Genomic DNA, 14569 nt, shown 5'->3' on the forward strand with positions numbered 1-14569 from the left:
CCTGGGCTATAAATTCCCACTTGTAGTCAGAGTTGAACTCAATCCCTCTTCCGTGATACAAAACCCCATTGTACTATAAGTTTGCTTTACTGTCTTTAACGAGTGTCATGAACAATTTCTTCTTTTATAGCAAATGAATAAATTTAAACTTGACTTCCCATTTTTATTTTTGATGATTAGTTTTATAGGAAACAGCTATTATTTAAGCCACTTATTGAAAGTTAGCTGTTATAACAACACTGCATGTGTAGCTTCATTAAATCTTTAAAACAGTCCTGTGTCGGACACATGATATAGACCACATACCTTGGCTGTTGTGGGATTCAGTGTGATTAATTGGGCTTAGGATATAACAATGGACTAAAAGAAAAGGTGTCTGCCTATCTGTAGCATACTGATAAAAATTAATTACTAGTAAGAATTAATTTTGAAATTAATTAAGTCAGACTATGCTGATTCAGCTTTAACAAATACATGTTAAACTAAAGATCGCAACTGAGGTCCTTTGGTTCATTTGAATTGCCAAGTATGTGTTAATCCTCTTGTGTTTTAGAATGTTTAGGATATAGACTTCCAAGCCATAAAGCTCTAAATAAAGGAAAGCTAATATAATTAAACAATAATGTGGATAAAAAGATTAAAGAGAAAAAAAGCAATGGATATATATTAATTATAATTTAAAAAACTCATAAGCCCATTACCCAGATCTAGTGGAGACACCCAACATGAAATATAAAGTTATAAATATCAAATACGAAAATCTTTTTTTGAGAAGGGAGATGGCATAGGAGACTTGAATATAAAAAGAAGTGATATAACAAATATTTGCACTCGATATAAATATATTTTGCAATAACCCTCTTAAATGTGCCGTTAGATCCTTTCACCAAAACTGTTTTTCATGCAAAGATGTTTGGCAATGTATTTCCAAATGAAAATGTGTACATATATAAGTTTATATGCATATACACACTTATTCATCATATGCAATACATCGCACATGTATGTCAGATGTTTATAAATAAAACAAGGACTTGTTTCTATGTATATACTAGTATGAAAATATTTTAAAACATAAGGCTTATTTTAGACTTTTTGAACAAAACTATAACCTTTCAAGTGGGATTATTATAAGGTGATTCAAACACTATAAATTACAGCTTAATTAAATATTTTTATATATAGCCTTTGACCAGTTATGGTAGTCATATTTGAATATATGTATATATGTCACTTTTCAGTGTTAATATAATTTTTAATATTTTAAACAAAGTAATAAAATTAAATATTTTAAATGGAAAATGCATGCATTACTGTGAGTAAAATAAAAAAGAATCATTGAATTTATGAAATCAGTGCTAAAAGAATTTTCCAATGTTCATACACATCTTAGAGTGACATTTACTGCCTATTGTTAGCTTTTCAGACTATAACAACTATTACATGAGCTCATTTTAAAAAATTTGTTATTTGATAGTTCTGACATTTCCTTATATTTCCTCTCATAACAATATTAGATAGATATTGTTGAAAAATTTAGTGCAGAATTTATTAAAATATACAACTTGTAAACTATTAGCATTCTTATAGGTTAAGGAGAACTCAGATTTTAAAAAAAAATAAATCTAGTTCTCTAAATAATACAATGGTAAAATCAAATATAGGAACAACAGAATAGGAAAATCAAAAAACATTTGGCAACACTTACTTTCATAATGAATCTTGAAACCATTATTAGAACGGCTGTTGTCTGTTGTAAATAGGAGGTATATAAAATTACTGCTACTAAATAGAAACTGGGGCACTTGTGTGCCATTGTAAGATCCAAGCAAGGGTGATAGAAGATTTGGCCCATCATGAACTTCCAGAACATCATAATTTAGTTCAGTCTGAAATCTAAGAATAAGAGATACATGTGAAATATATTTATTAGCATCACACTGTATAGGCAAATAATACCTTCGGTTGTTATTTCAATTACTATTTAAAATTTTTTACCATTTTATAATTTGCTTTAGTTTGTCTAATATATATTACTTAAGACTCCCATCATTTTCAAAGATCAAAGTTACAAGCTCTTATTCATAGGGAGAATTATCATTAAAAAGGTATGTGTTTATATTGGTTGCTTATAAGTAAGAGTTTCAAATGTTATGGATTGTCCTCAGTAAATAAACGGCCTTTTCACTAATGAGGGGTTTTTGGAGTCACATTTCTTTTGCCTTCCTCATTTCTATGGAAAAAAAACTATATGATTTATATTTATCTTCAAACAGAAAATCAGATTATCATCTTAATCGCAAACTTACATTTCAAATCTGACCTTGCTTTATATAGTGGTTTTGTTTGACAAATATTTCGAACTTTAAGTTTTATATAGTTTTCATTTCAAAACAATGGTTCTAATTGTAAGAAGATAATAATAATGATGATGTAGTTGATGTTTACTAAGTGCCTAAAGCTCTGCTAAATACTTAATCTATATTATTTTATCTAATCCTTCCACTAACCGTTTAAATTAGCTCCTACTGTTATACTCTGCAGGTAAGAAAACTCAGGCCTGCATTTCTTAAAATGATAGAGCTAAGCCTTAAGCCCGAGTATCTCTTCCTTACTACTATGCCGTGCTGACTGGTTTTATTTTAGATTTTTGGTACTTGTTGCTCCTATCATTTTCCAATTTTTAAAAATGATACAATTATTTTATAAACTACAATCAATACAGAGCTCCTTTTAACATGCTTAATATACTAATAAAATAGCACTTTGTATTCCTTCCTTGCACTTCAAGATCATTCCATATTCTAAATCTGGATCAGAAATCTTAGCTGTGGAAAAACCACATGGAATCATAGAAAACTGAAGCTCTTCCTTCCTTGTCCAAGATGATCCTATAGGTCAGGAAATTCTTCTGCCTTCACCAAGGTTTTCCTACAGAACTTTCAGTATTCATTCAGCTCAACTATGTCCTCAGGAAGCCTTTCAGTGACCTCATAGGGGAGGTTAGTTCCCCTACTTATTGCCACAATGTACTGTGCCTTCTGTGACATTAATCACAGTTATGTTTGCTTATTTAATAACTGTCTCCTCTAAGAGTCTATGACTTCACGAGGTCAGACAGTGTTGGTTTTTTCAATGCTTTGCATGCAGCAGACAGGCAATGAATATTTATTGGATCAATATAAATGAATGAACCAATGTAGTTTAATGACAAAATTATCTTTCTTTTCTCTAGGGCTACCAACTTGATAGAAAAGCACTCAACAACTTGGACACTGCAGTTTTAACCATGCATTTTCACCCTTTAAAACGTATCTCCCAATGCATTTTCAGTAACTAGTTATCTCTAGTATACTTCAGAGAATAATTTTGAGTCAAAACGCCCACTAATTTTCAGATAATCACTTGTACTGTCACACCTACCGGTCTTTGCAGCATCACAAGTTTAAATTACATCATTCTTCAAAAAACCAAAAGCAGACAAATAAAACTCAGAAGCTGGTCAAAACAAATTGGATGGAAAATTTAAAAATAAGAAACATTTTTTCATTATTAAATATCTGATATGATTATGAACATGTCATGTTAGTAGTCAAAATTAAGTGTGTAATTTAATGCTATTTAAGGAGTACAATTGAAATACCTTTCAATATGTACCACTCTTACATTCTGTTAAGCAACACACTTAGTAAAATGGATTTCGTAAGTTTATCACACTTTTTATTTTGCAACATGGACTATACTGTATTTGTCTAAAATAACGTTTCCAACAATATAACCTAGAATAGGAAATGTATAGGAACACCAGCATTTGTATGAGAATGCACAATCAGGCAACTGTGCATTGTGAATCCATAGCTGGTTGTTTTGTAGTCCGTCTATTGTAGTATGGAAATTGGAGCTTCACTTTGATAGCTAGTCAGTTGATAATAACCCAATTAAAATGCACAGAAGAGTCTGGGATTACTTTGAACTGAAACATAAAGAGACTTAATTCTTAATAAAACAGGACCATTAGCTGGTGATATAGAGAACATTGTTTAGTAGGAGTGAACTTTATATAAAAAAATCATCACAAATTTGCCCTAAGGAACTAACAAAGGAAATGGAATTAGGTTAAACAATAATTTGAATTTCATTTTGTGTTTTAAAATTGTATAAATGTCTCTTAAATTGCCTCAATCTAATGTTCATTTGTTTACAACAGTAACAAATTGTTTATCATAAATATATGTTATAAAACCTCTAGATGATATTAAAAAATGAAGCTGAATCTAATCTTACTCAATTTTTATCTTTTAAAAATATTCTTGGTGTTAATTTAAACCCATTCTGATGAAATTGTGGTATTTCTCATTGACTTAAAAAAAAAATTGATACTGATAGCTTGTGGTCAAGTAGTTGAGGACAGGAAAAGGAATTGAAAGAAATAGAAAAGAAACAGGCTTAGGATGAGTTCAGTTAGGAGTTGCCATATATTGAGAAAATTTAGGAACTGTGGGAAGACAAAGAAAAATGTCTCTGCAGATCTAAGGATAAGACTTGTTAACTGTGTTTGGCTGTGTTAGGAAGAGATAAATGCTAAAAACATCACATATGTTCATTGGCATTATTGTTACTCTGTTTTGTATTTGATACAAAATTGTATTTCTGAAGACATCATTGACTTAAACTACTTGAGACAATCTCAAGAAGCTAACTAATGATTATCGTATTTATAATGTGGGGTTTTTATTAGGTTTTATTTCTGTAAATTTATTCTAACCAATTGCTGCACTAGACAATATTGGAAAAAATAAACCAAATAGCTATGCCACCATCTTAATTATATTATCTGATACTTTTAAATTTAATTTCCAACCAAATTAATTGAAGTTATTCATGAGTACTAGAAAGCAAGTGATATAACTGTAATAAATACAATTAATTATTTGGCATCAAATTCTATATAAAATATATTTTCTCAGAATGAGAGGAACTATTAAAGAGTTGGCAGCATCCTTACAAGAGCTTGGCTGGAATTCAGAAGAAAATAAGTTTTTTCAAGAACATAATTCTTGTTATATACTTCAGAGATAACTTGTTTCTTAAAACAATCTCAAGGGGAAAATGAAGCACCAGGATACTATGAGGTCACAAAGCAAGGAAGTGAGAGATTTCATCTGCCTGATTTCAAAGTAACTATTTTATGCCACCTCCCTAATGGATAAAACTCATTTATTTTTCAACTGGCTTTGCTACTGAGCTACTACTAACCACGTGACAGCTGTTTAAGATGTGGATTATTTTAAGGAACTAGTTTTCTGACAAAGTACATGGGAGTGCAGACAGCCCTAAAGCAAAATCTCATACCTTTAAAGGGTCATAGGAAAGAAGAAATTGAAGATATTTAAATAATTTTCCCTTCAAATAGCTCCACTCAAGAATCTTATGGGCACGCGCGTGTGTGTGTGTGTGTGTGTGTGTGTGTGTGTGTGTGATGTCTGTCAAATCATCAGAGCATAGTTCTACAGTATTTATATAGTTACATGCTTACCATGTGAATGCAATGGTTACAGAGGTTTCTTTCTTTTTCTCTTTCTTTTTTTTAAAGAAAGAGGTTGGGAGATGGAATCAACAATATAATTGGGAAATTATATTGATCCTTCTGTTTGGATTTCTCAAGAGTGATCCAATCACAGATCAGAAGCTTCATTCTTTTAGTCATTGATATTCCAATCTTTCACTATACAAATAATTTGTAATACTAATTCAATATCCGTGATACTAATTTTTCTAGGAAAAACTCACCTAACCAATCATTTATACACATTCATTTGATAGTCATTTTTCTGAAGGACTTGTAAGTGTAGATATATGGGTAGTGTGAGTTACTGTCTTAGCTGCAACAAGGTATTGACTTGAATGTGTGATGACACCTTTGCCTCTTGAAATCTAGCACAGCAGAGTTCACAGGCTTCAAAATACAGGACAACTGAAGTCATTAATTTAAAGGTCACAGGTCCATTACTCCATAATATGCATATATGTTTAAAGCTAAAGGTCCATTTTACATATCTCAATGGTACTGATACAGCATTAAACAAATAAAAAACAACTTGAAAATAGGCTGAAAGGTTAAAAGGGGGCAAATCGTCTGAAGCATTCAAGGCACAAAACTTGACTACTGCAGTAAAATTATACATTGATTTGGTAAATAAAATGGAGAAAGCCAACTATTCCTTCAGGTAATATTATTTTAAGGTAAAAAATTATTTCCAGAGACCTTTCAAATGTAATTTTGATAGAGTGTCCGGGTTCAGCTTCAATCACCCACTCACAATTCAAAGAGTCTTTATAGTATCCTGGCCATCCTGGTGAAAGAATCAGTCCACTTGGAGCTGAAAAGTGGCCACCGCACGGAGCTGAAGAACGAAATCAGAGAGCAAAAACAGAACTTTCAGAACAAGTCGCAGAAATTATTCTTAACACTAACTATAATTTGTACAGTGAAGCTCTGCATGGGCTTATTGAATGCTTGTTCATAATATTTTTAAAGTAAAAGTGCATCCAGTCCTTCTATTGTTGAATGTTTATTGTCCTTAAAAAAAGTAAATTACTTTTTAAAATATGGCATAGCTACACACTCAGCATGTCAAAAAACTAATCATCTGAAGTGCCCCGGTAATATCCCTTAAATATATTCTTGTGTCTCCGTCATCTTCATCTTCAAAGCTTGAAAAAAAAAGTAAGTTAGCCTGTTTCTCTCTCATTTTCTGATTTGTGTTTTCAAACACTGTGAATTCATGCTACACACTATCGAAAACTTTAATTCTCCTTTTTCCAGAGTCCCTACTACTGTTTCGGCCTTCATTGATTCAGTGATCTCTGACTTCCCATCTGCTAATTCCCCTCTTGCTTCAGTCCAGCTGCCAGAATATTCACATTAAGTTTCATCATGCCAGTCCCTTTCCCAGGCATGCATTACCGCGTATTACCCCTTTCCTTTTAACAGCCAGGTTATTTAATACTTCTCAAGGATTCAATCTTCTGCTTTCCCCTACCTCACACACGACTGAAACCGTAATGATAGTACTGTAATTCCAGTAACTATTTGATTAGGTCTTTTAGCGTAAACACCTCGTTTTGGAGAGAAATAAACCAAGTTCTGAGAAGAGCAACTTGCCAAAGTTCACAAGGTTTGAAAATCTCCAAAGTACTTTCAAGTCAGTTTTTACCAAATGAAACCTCAAAACTGGTCCTGTACCATTATTTTCTATAGTATTGGTTAATGAAACTATCATCCATGGGGTTGCATAAGCCAGAGAGCTAGAGGCAGTCATCTTTCATATTTCCATTTTCCTTCCATTTATTCCATTACCTAATCCTTTCCAAAGCCACTCTTATTTCCCTATCTCTATAGTCTATAGCTGCCATAATAGTTTAAATTACCATAATCTCGTCCATGGAGTAAACCCTCCTAACGGACCATCCTAAATGATCTCTTCATTCACATTGATTAGCTGTACTTCATACTAGAGCCAAAGTGATTTTTTTTAAACTACAAATCTGACTGTGCCCTTCCGTGGCATCTTTCTGTGTTGGGCAGTAAGGCCCCGCACGATCCAGCTGTTGCTCACTCTCCAGCCTAGACTCTGAACTTCTCCCCTTCACTCTGCAGCCCAGCTACATTAGCTGCTCTACACCTTCAGGAAGTACACATAGGAAAAATGGAGCAAAGAGTATTTGGATTATTGAGAATTATTCAGAAATAATTTAAAAAATCAAGTGTATATCAGCTTTTCAAAAAATTGGAGACCATTCCAATGACTTCACATGTTATATTTTTATTTTCTTTAAGTCTTTTCATTTAAACTCTATCCCCTGTGTTTTTATTTTTGTAGTTGTTTCTTTATGTTTTACCTTACAGAATTTATAAAAACCTATTGCTCCAGACATTACTTTGTACTCTTTTTAATTCTTCAAATAATTTTATATAACCACATAAAATAAGAAATATTTATAAATTGGCCTAGGAATCAAACACTACTGAACAATGTCCATTTGAAAAAAAATATGTTCTATGTAAAATTGCTAAAATTTGTTATTTGGATGAGAAAAAATTTCATAGAAAGCTAAATTTTCTTCCTTAGTAGAATTTAATTGTTTCCTAAAAAGCTGTTAAAGGAGACCATGTTCATGAAGATTTCTTGCTCTTTGTTATAATGACTCATCATCAGGTTTCCTACAGGGTTATTATGGATTTCAAAAATAAAATTATGTGCATAATACTTATTTAAATTACTGTATGTTAAAAGACAGAGTAAAGTATTTTAGTGAGAGAAGGTCCTGGAAATATGGAGTTTCTGACAAAATTCTTCATATGTCCTCAACTCCGCAAAAGGGTGTGAAATGTAAGCTGCATGTAACAGGGACCAGGGACAGTGCACCTGAGGTTGCTGGGATCAGTTAGACATCTAGGGAAGGCATAACAGATTCTGAAATACGGTAGTTACAGGGAAGGGTCAAATAAGAGAGATATTTAGGAGGTGCACTCCAAAGCACTTATTGATTACATGCCATGAGTGAGCAGGATGAAGCCTAGACTGATGATTGGGCACCTGGCATGTACAACAGGATGGATGGAGAGTCCATTCACCATAATAGGGAACACAAATCAGTAAGTTTTATGAGAAAGATAATGACTCCGTGCTAAGGCTGAAAGGTCTGTGAAATATCACAAGAAATAATAAGAAATAGAATCTGGAGCTCTTGGCTATATTAGGTGACATTTTCAACATAGACTGATGTTAAATTTTCAACGTAGGCAGAAGATAAATGTGAGTACTTAGAAGGAATAAAAATAAAAGATGGTTTAAGATGCAACCCTTTGAAAAATATGTTAATTTAATAAAATTAAGTAGGTATTGAGCCCTACTCATTATATCACTAAACTGGGGCAAAGGCTCAGATGGGTTATTTCTCCTGGGTCTTCCTTTCTCCTAACTGTGTGAATTAGGATAATTTTAGTTGGTAAAATAAATAAATGCCTAGATTTTAGTAGCTTAACAGTATGTTTATTTCTCATGTGACCAAAATGGCCTTTAGCTTGACTAAACTTTAGACAGTTCTCTTCAAGACTGGAAACCCCTCGCCTGACTTCCTCCAGCATTTTCCCACTAACTCACAGCACTTACAGAGCTGCCCTCTGCCCCCACCCTTGGCAGATGAGCTCAGTCGCTCTTGCCCACCCCAACAGTCTTGGATAAAGCCTCCCTTGCCCATTTAACTTTGGTGAAACGTTTCTGCGACACATTCTTGTAACAGTCCAATGAGGTGCAGCTATTGGCAGGACAGCCTTCTGCCTCCTAGTCCCTCGAGGCCCAGGATGGCAAAGCCTCCGCCGTTTTCAGACCGCAGCTGCCTGGGCCGCCTTGGTGGTCATTTCCATCTCAGCTGGCAGGAAAGGACACAGAGCGTGGAGGACCACTCTGTGTATGTTTCACACGGACCACGGCCTGGAAGTTATTTTTATGACTTCTGCTTACTCACACGGACACACTTAACTGCAAAGGAGGCTATAAAATGGAGTCCCTCAGCTGCCTAGCTGCTTCTCTCCTACAACTCCATATAATGCACGGGGTAACAGAGCTTAAAGGTGAACAGCTGGCAATTTCTGTTACACCAAATAAGGTAGTCATTAGCCTTTCCAGTTTAGACTATGCTTTTATATGCATTACTTTATTTGATTTTTTAAAATAATCTTATAGCATAAAAAAAGAGTGGGAAGGGGTGGCCTTTCCCTGGACAATTGCCTCACCTCTCTGCTCCCACCCTTGGCAGGACACCCCATGGTGTCTTGTTGTTCGGTGTCTTTCACATGGGGGCCAAGCCCAGGCACCACCATTGGTATTCATTTGATGCATAGAAAACTCACATCATTGACTTGCTACACGGTTTAAACTAACTGCTGTCACTCTCTTCAATCTGTCAGCTTTCCCCAATTTTCTTTCTCTTGCTCAATGGGCATAGAAGGCAGGTCAGCAAGTACACTGTATACTCCAATACCCATGTGTGGATTCTAGCTCCTTTTCCTCACAGGCAACTCCATTCTCTAGCAGGGATTCTTTTACAGCCTTTCTCCTCAACGTGGCCTAAAGAGAAGGAGACTAGCATCTTTCTTTCGATAGGGAGGTAAATAAATATTTTGACTCCAAAAGTTACAGATCGATACATACACACTAATATAGATCTCAATCTCTCTTTACTTTTTTTTTTTGCTGCTTGTATAAATTGGGAATCAGATGTCTGAGGTTATGATTGAGAGAGTCAAGTCAGTTAGAAACCACTTAATAAGTCAAGAAGCAGTTATCTGGACCTCAATTTTTTGGAGGGAGATATTGAATGTTTTTCTCCTTAGCTAGAGGTCTAAATTGTCAATTCCAAAGCAACTGGAAAATCTGCCTCTATACCTTGTTATGCATTTTGTTCCTTTTGTTTGTCTTGTCAGGAAGGTTACAATGATCACAATATTCAAAATATTATGTTTCTACCAGGAAGGGGCAACTTTTCTTTCATTAGTCTTAACTCAGTGTCTTAATTAAATCAACAGCTTCGAGCCAATAGTATTCATCCAACTCTTCCAATGTATTTCATTAAATGTAATCCTCTTTATCTATAAAGCTGTCCAATGAATGTATTATGTCCTAATTATATTCGAGAACATGACCATGTAATCCAGAAGGCCAATATTTCATTTCCATTTTTGTTGAGGGGATTGCTTCAGATCAAACAGAGCGTTGCTGGTTACAGTTCAGAGGGCATAAAAGACAGAGAGCCAAGTTAAAAGAAGAGAGGCAGATCGTATATATGCATCAGAGCCTCTGAGTCCCAGGGGAGAAACGGCTGTGAAGAAATTAATCCATGGCAATAGGTGAGCTGAACAACAAACCGTTTCTACAGAACTGAATAATAACAAGAACAGAATCCGTGAGACCAGTTAGGAAGCTATTGCAGCAAGTGAGTGGAGACGATGATTGCTGGTACCAGGATGAAAGCAAGAAAAAGAAGAAAACATTTGAAATTACCACCTAATCATTATAGAGCGATTTATTAAAAGGTGTTTCTTGGTTCTAGTTTATCAACGTCTTAGTAAAAGCTCTGCTATATCTTTTTTAAGAAAATAGATTTGTAACTTTAGGTACTAGCGTGGAAGGAAAACAGTAGAATTTAGAATGTTAATTCCTACTGTGATAATTCTTAAATAAAGCCCCCACCCACATTCCTAGAGATCCTAAATTAACACATATACTTGATATATTTTATTTTTACCTATGCCATCCTCATGCTTACTAATATAATTTATGACTTTATATGAGTATATATATTCAAAGATATATACTTCCAAACACTATATATAACACACATATATATTGTCCTGAACTTTCTTGACTACATTTTATTGGGCCAATTAAATTGGGGGGGGAAATTAGCAAACTCTGCCTACAAAAATTATACATTTTAAATAACAGCTGCTTTAGCATAACTTATTGTAATTAATAACAGTTAAAACATTTTTGAAAATTAAGTAAGTTTATACCACGAATGGTTAAAATACCAAAAAAATATGAATGGAACTATAAAGTATAATAAACTGAAACTATAAAGTATACTAAAGAGAATTTTCACAATTGATATTTACCATTTATCAATGTACATCTTTTTACAAGAGCTCTTTTTAAAGGAAACTTGCAAAAGGTTTCTAAAACTCATCCAACATGGAAGATTACAAGCGTGATCTGTTTTAACTGCCGCATGTCTACTGCACAGCCCCCAGTTTCGGGAAGGTCCCAGGAGGGCTGGGAGAGCAGCGCACCTCCTGCGGGGCCTCAGGCGTGTGACAGGGTGTGTTTGTCGCAGCTGTGGGCTTACCTCCGCATTTTGGAATTGGTCCACTCCACATCACCTTCCCATCCACGAGGATGCATGTAATGGTTTCTGTTCCCTGGGTTTTAATGAACCCTTCTTCACAAATAACTGAGATGGAGCTTCCTAGCTGAAAGTTGTCCCCAAAGCGCCGGGCATTGATCGGTGTTCCGGGATCGGGACACTCGTTATGTCCAAATGCTTGAGAACAGCAAATGAAAAAAACATAAAAACAGGGGAGAGGGTCACTTGTGTATTTGGGGTGAGAAAAAGGGATGTTTTTTAAAAAGTTATGTTTATTTCTAGAAAAGCCTTTATTTAAAAAAACACACAACAAAACTGAGGCTCTCCTCTGCCCAATCCTACTTGCCCGTGGTATGTAAGAGGTGTGATTGTTTTAAAATGTTAATTTCACAAGATTTCAAAATGGAACTGTTTCTGCTAATTTATGGACAGTATTAGGTTTAGTCTATGCAAAAATTTCCAGTAAAAACTAGTCAGAACTCCAACGAGAGCAGGTTAACTCTATACCATTGCAAACACATCTTATGATCCACTGTCTGGAATGAAGAAATGGTCTCATTGTGAGAATTAACGTGAAATGTTTCAATCTAGCAGGAAGGTCTTACAATTTCTTTATAATTTTCCATATGTCACCTACTTTCTGCCAGCCAGGAAAAGGAATGAGATATAACTCTTTGCAATTACCATGTTTTAGGCACTGTGATAGGAGCTTTAGAAATAGTATTATCTCATTTAACACTTAGAATGGCCTGATGCGCAAAGTACAGCTACTTACCTTGTGAGATTCAGAAAAAGTTAAATAGCTTGCCTCAGAGCACAGAGGTGGGATTGAAATGTATCTCCTGGTTTGGCTTTTCATTTTTTCTCAACAACTTATTGTATCTTGGGTTATTTGTCTTATGTCTCTCAAGAGAATATGAGTTCTTGAATTCAGAGCCACTATCATATTTTACCTCATGTCTCCCACAGTGTATATTTTTTAGCCCAGTCCCAGCAAGTAGCAGAAGTGGAATGACAATGTGCTTTTCCGAATTTCTCAGATTATAGATTGCATGAGCCCTAAAACTTTTTCTCCTTATTTATCTGGGTGACCCAATGTGCACTATACATTTTTAAATTAGTATAATATAAAGGGAAGAATATTTAAAGTAGCTAAAGTTAAATGTGTAAAACATTTTATAAAGGATTTACAATTTCACATTATTTTCATACTGCATAAGCACATGCAGTTATTTAAATATTCTCACGAATCATCACTTTTATATTGTTCATAAATTACATAATTTTATTATCCCTTCTCATTTTTAAGTTAAACAGTATAAAATATTAAAATAAATTATATAACATATATAATATATTTTTAGGTACATATATCTAATCACTGTTTTCTATTGTGCTTTTAAACACAATTTTGATTAAGCTTAGTTGCTCCTATACAAAATTCCTGATAGATATTTTTTCAGGAAAAAAATAAGAATTTCAGCAGTAAGCATTAAATTTAAGAATTTACATATGCTTAATTAAATTATTTACTAGATAAACAAAATAAGGAACGAGGAGGCATGTTTCCATAATACCCCAAAGGTACCAAAATTAAAAAAGCTAAAAATATGCATTTAAGACAAATTGAAAATTATAAATATAGGGTGTCCCCAAAAATGTATACATACACTTTGAATGATTATAAAGGCAGTGTTTAATAAAACACATTTCATTTTCAAAATGGAGCTATTGGCTGTTAAAGTGTATATATATTTTGGGGGACATCCTGTAGATATGTGCATATCTATCTATCTATCATCTATTATCTATCTACATATCTAGTTTATTTCAAAAAGGACTTTCAGATAAAGCAACAATTTTAAATAGCAAGTCTCTATGACACATGTCACAACCAATTTAATGATGTGCAATGACATGTTGACACTTATTAGTGACAGTATTCACCAGTAGTGACACTTTGAAATGACAATAACTATGTTTTATTACTAATTGCCAAAGCTCAGCATGGAACAGACAGGGAGGTGGGTAAGGGGTGCAATTCTTTTCTAAGAGCAACAAACAATCCTACTGCTACCCGACACTTAAATATCAACTTGTTAAGTTGGTCAATATTTGACACTGGTAGTTTCAAGGAAAATCACTCATATTCTATAGCTTCAGGTAAAACATTTACAAACAGAAGCATTAATATCTAAGTATATTAGCCTACTAAGATAGTTTTCCCTTTATGTAATTAATCCTTTGGCTATATTTATGCCACTAATTTTTCAGAAAAATAATATCCATTGTTTTAAAATACAAGAATGAGTGACAGACAATAGCTAAATAGCCCCAAAGACATCTCAAATCTAGAGCAATATAATAAACAAAATAATATACTATCAAATGTCAAGGTGATAATCCAAAAGCCAACTAAACAATAAGGGCTGATGTATTTTTGAGAATTTATTAGGTACCATATGCTCTAAATTATTCACATGCCTCATCTGTTTTACTCCTTACAGAAACCCAATATGGTTTTACCAATGAGGGCACTGAGGCTCAGTTATTAAACCTAAAAATGTAGAAAAGCCAAGACTTGAAGCTGCATAGTTTCACTTTAGAGCTGATAGTTTCATCGCTATGGTATTTTTCCCCC

At 33.9% G+C, this 14569-nt stretch overlaps 1 protein-coding gene across 1 annotated transcript in view; it reads right to left on the reverse strand.

The window, feature by feature from the left end:
• CSMD3 (CUB and Sushi multiple domains 3) overlaps positions 1–14569 on the reverse strand; it is a gene marked incomplete at its 5' end in the record, with an annotated part of 553604 nt that overhangs the window by 232356 nt on the left and 306679 nt on the right. The window contains 3 exons of the mRNA XM_081116493.1: positions 1709–1896; positions 6266–6404; positions 11911–12105. Coding sequence (XP_080972619.1) covers positions 1709–1896; positions 6266–6404; positions 11911–12105 — 522 coding nt within the window. The remainder of the gene's footprint in view (positions 1–1708; positions 1897–6265; positions 6405–11910; positions 12106–14569) is intronic.

Source organism: Miniopterus schreibersii (assembly GCF_964146895.1).
Source record: "Miniopterus schreibersii genome assembly, chromosome: 17".
Lineage (NCBI taxonomy): Eukaryota > Metazoa > Chordata > Mammalia > Chiroptera > Miniopteridae > Miniopterus > Miniopterus schreibersii.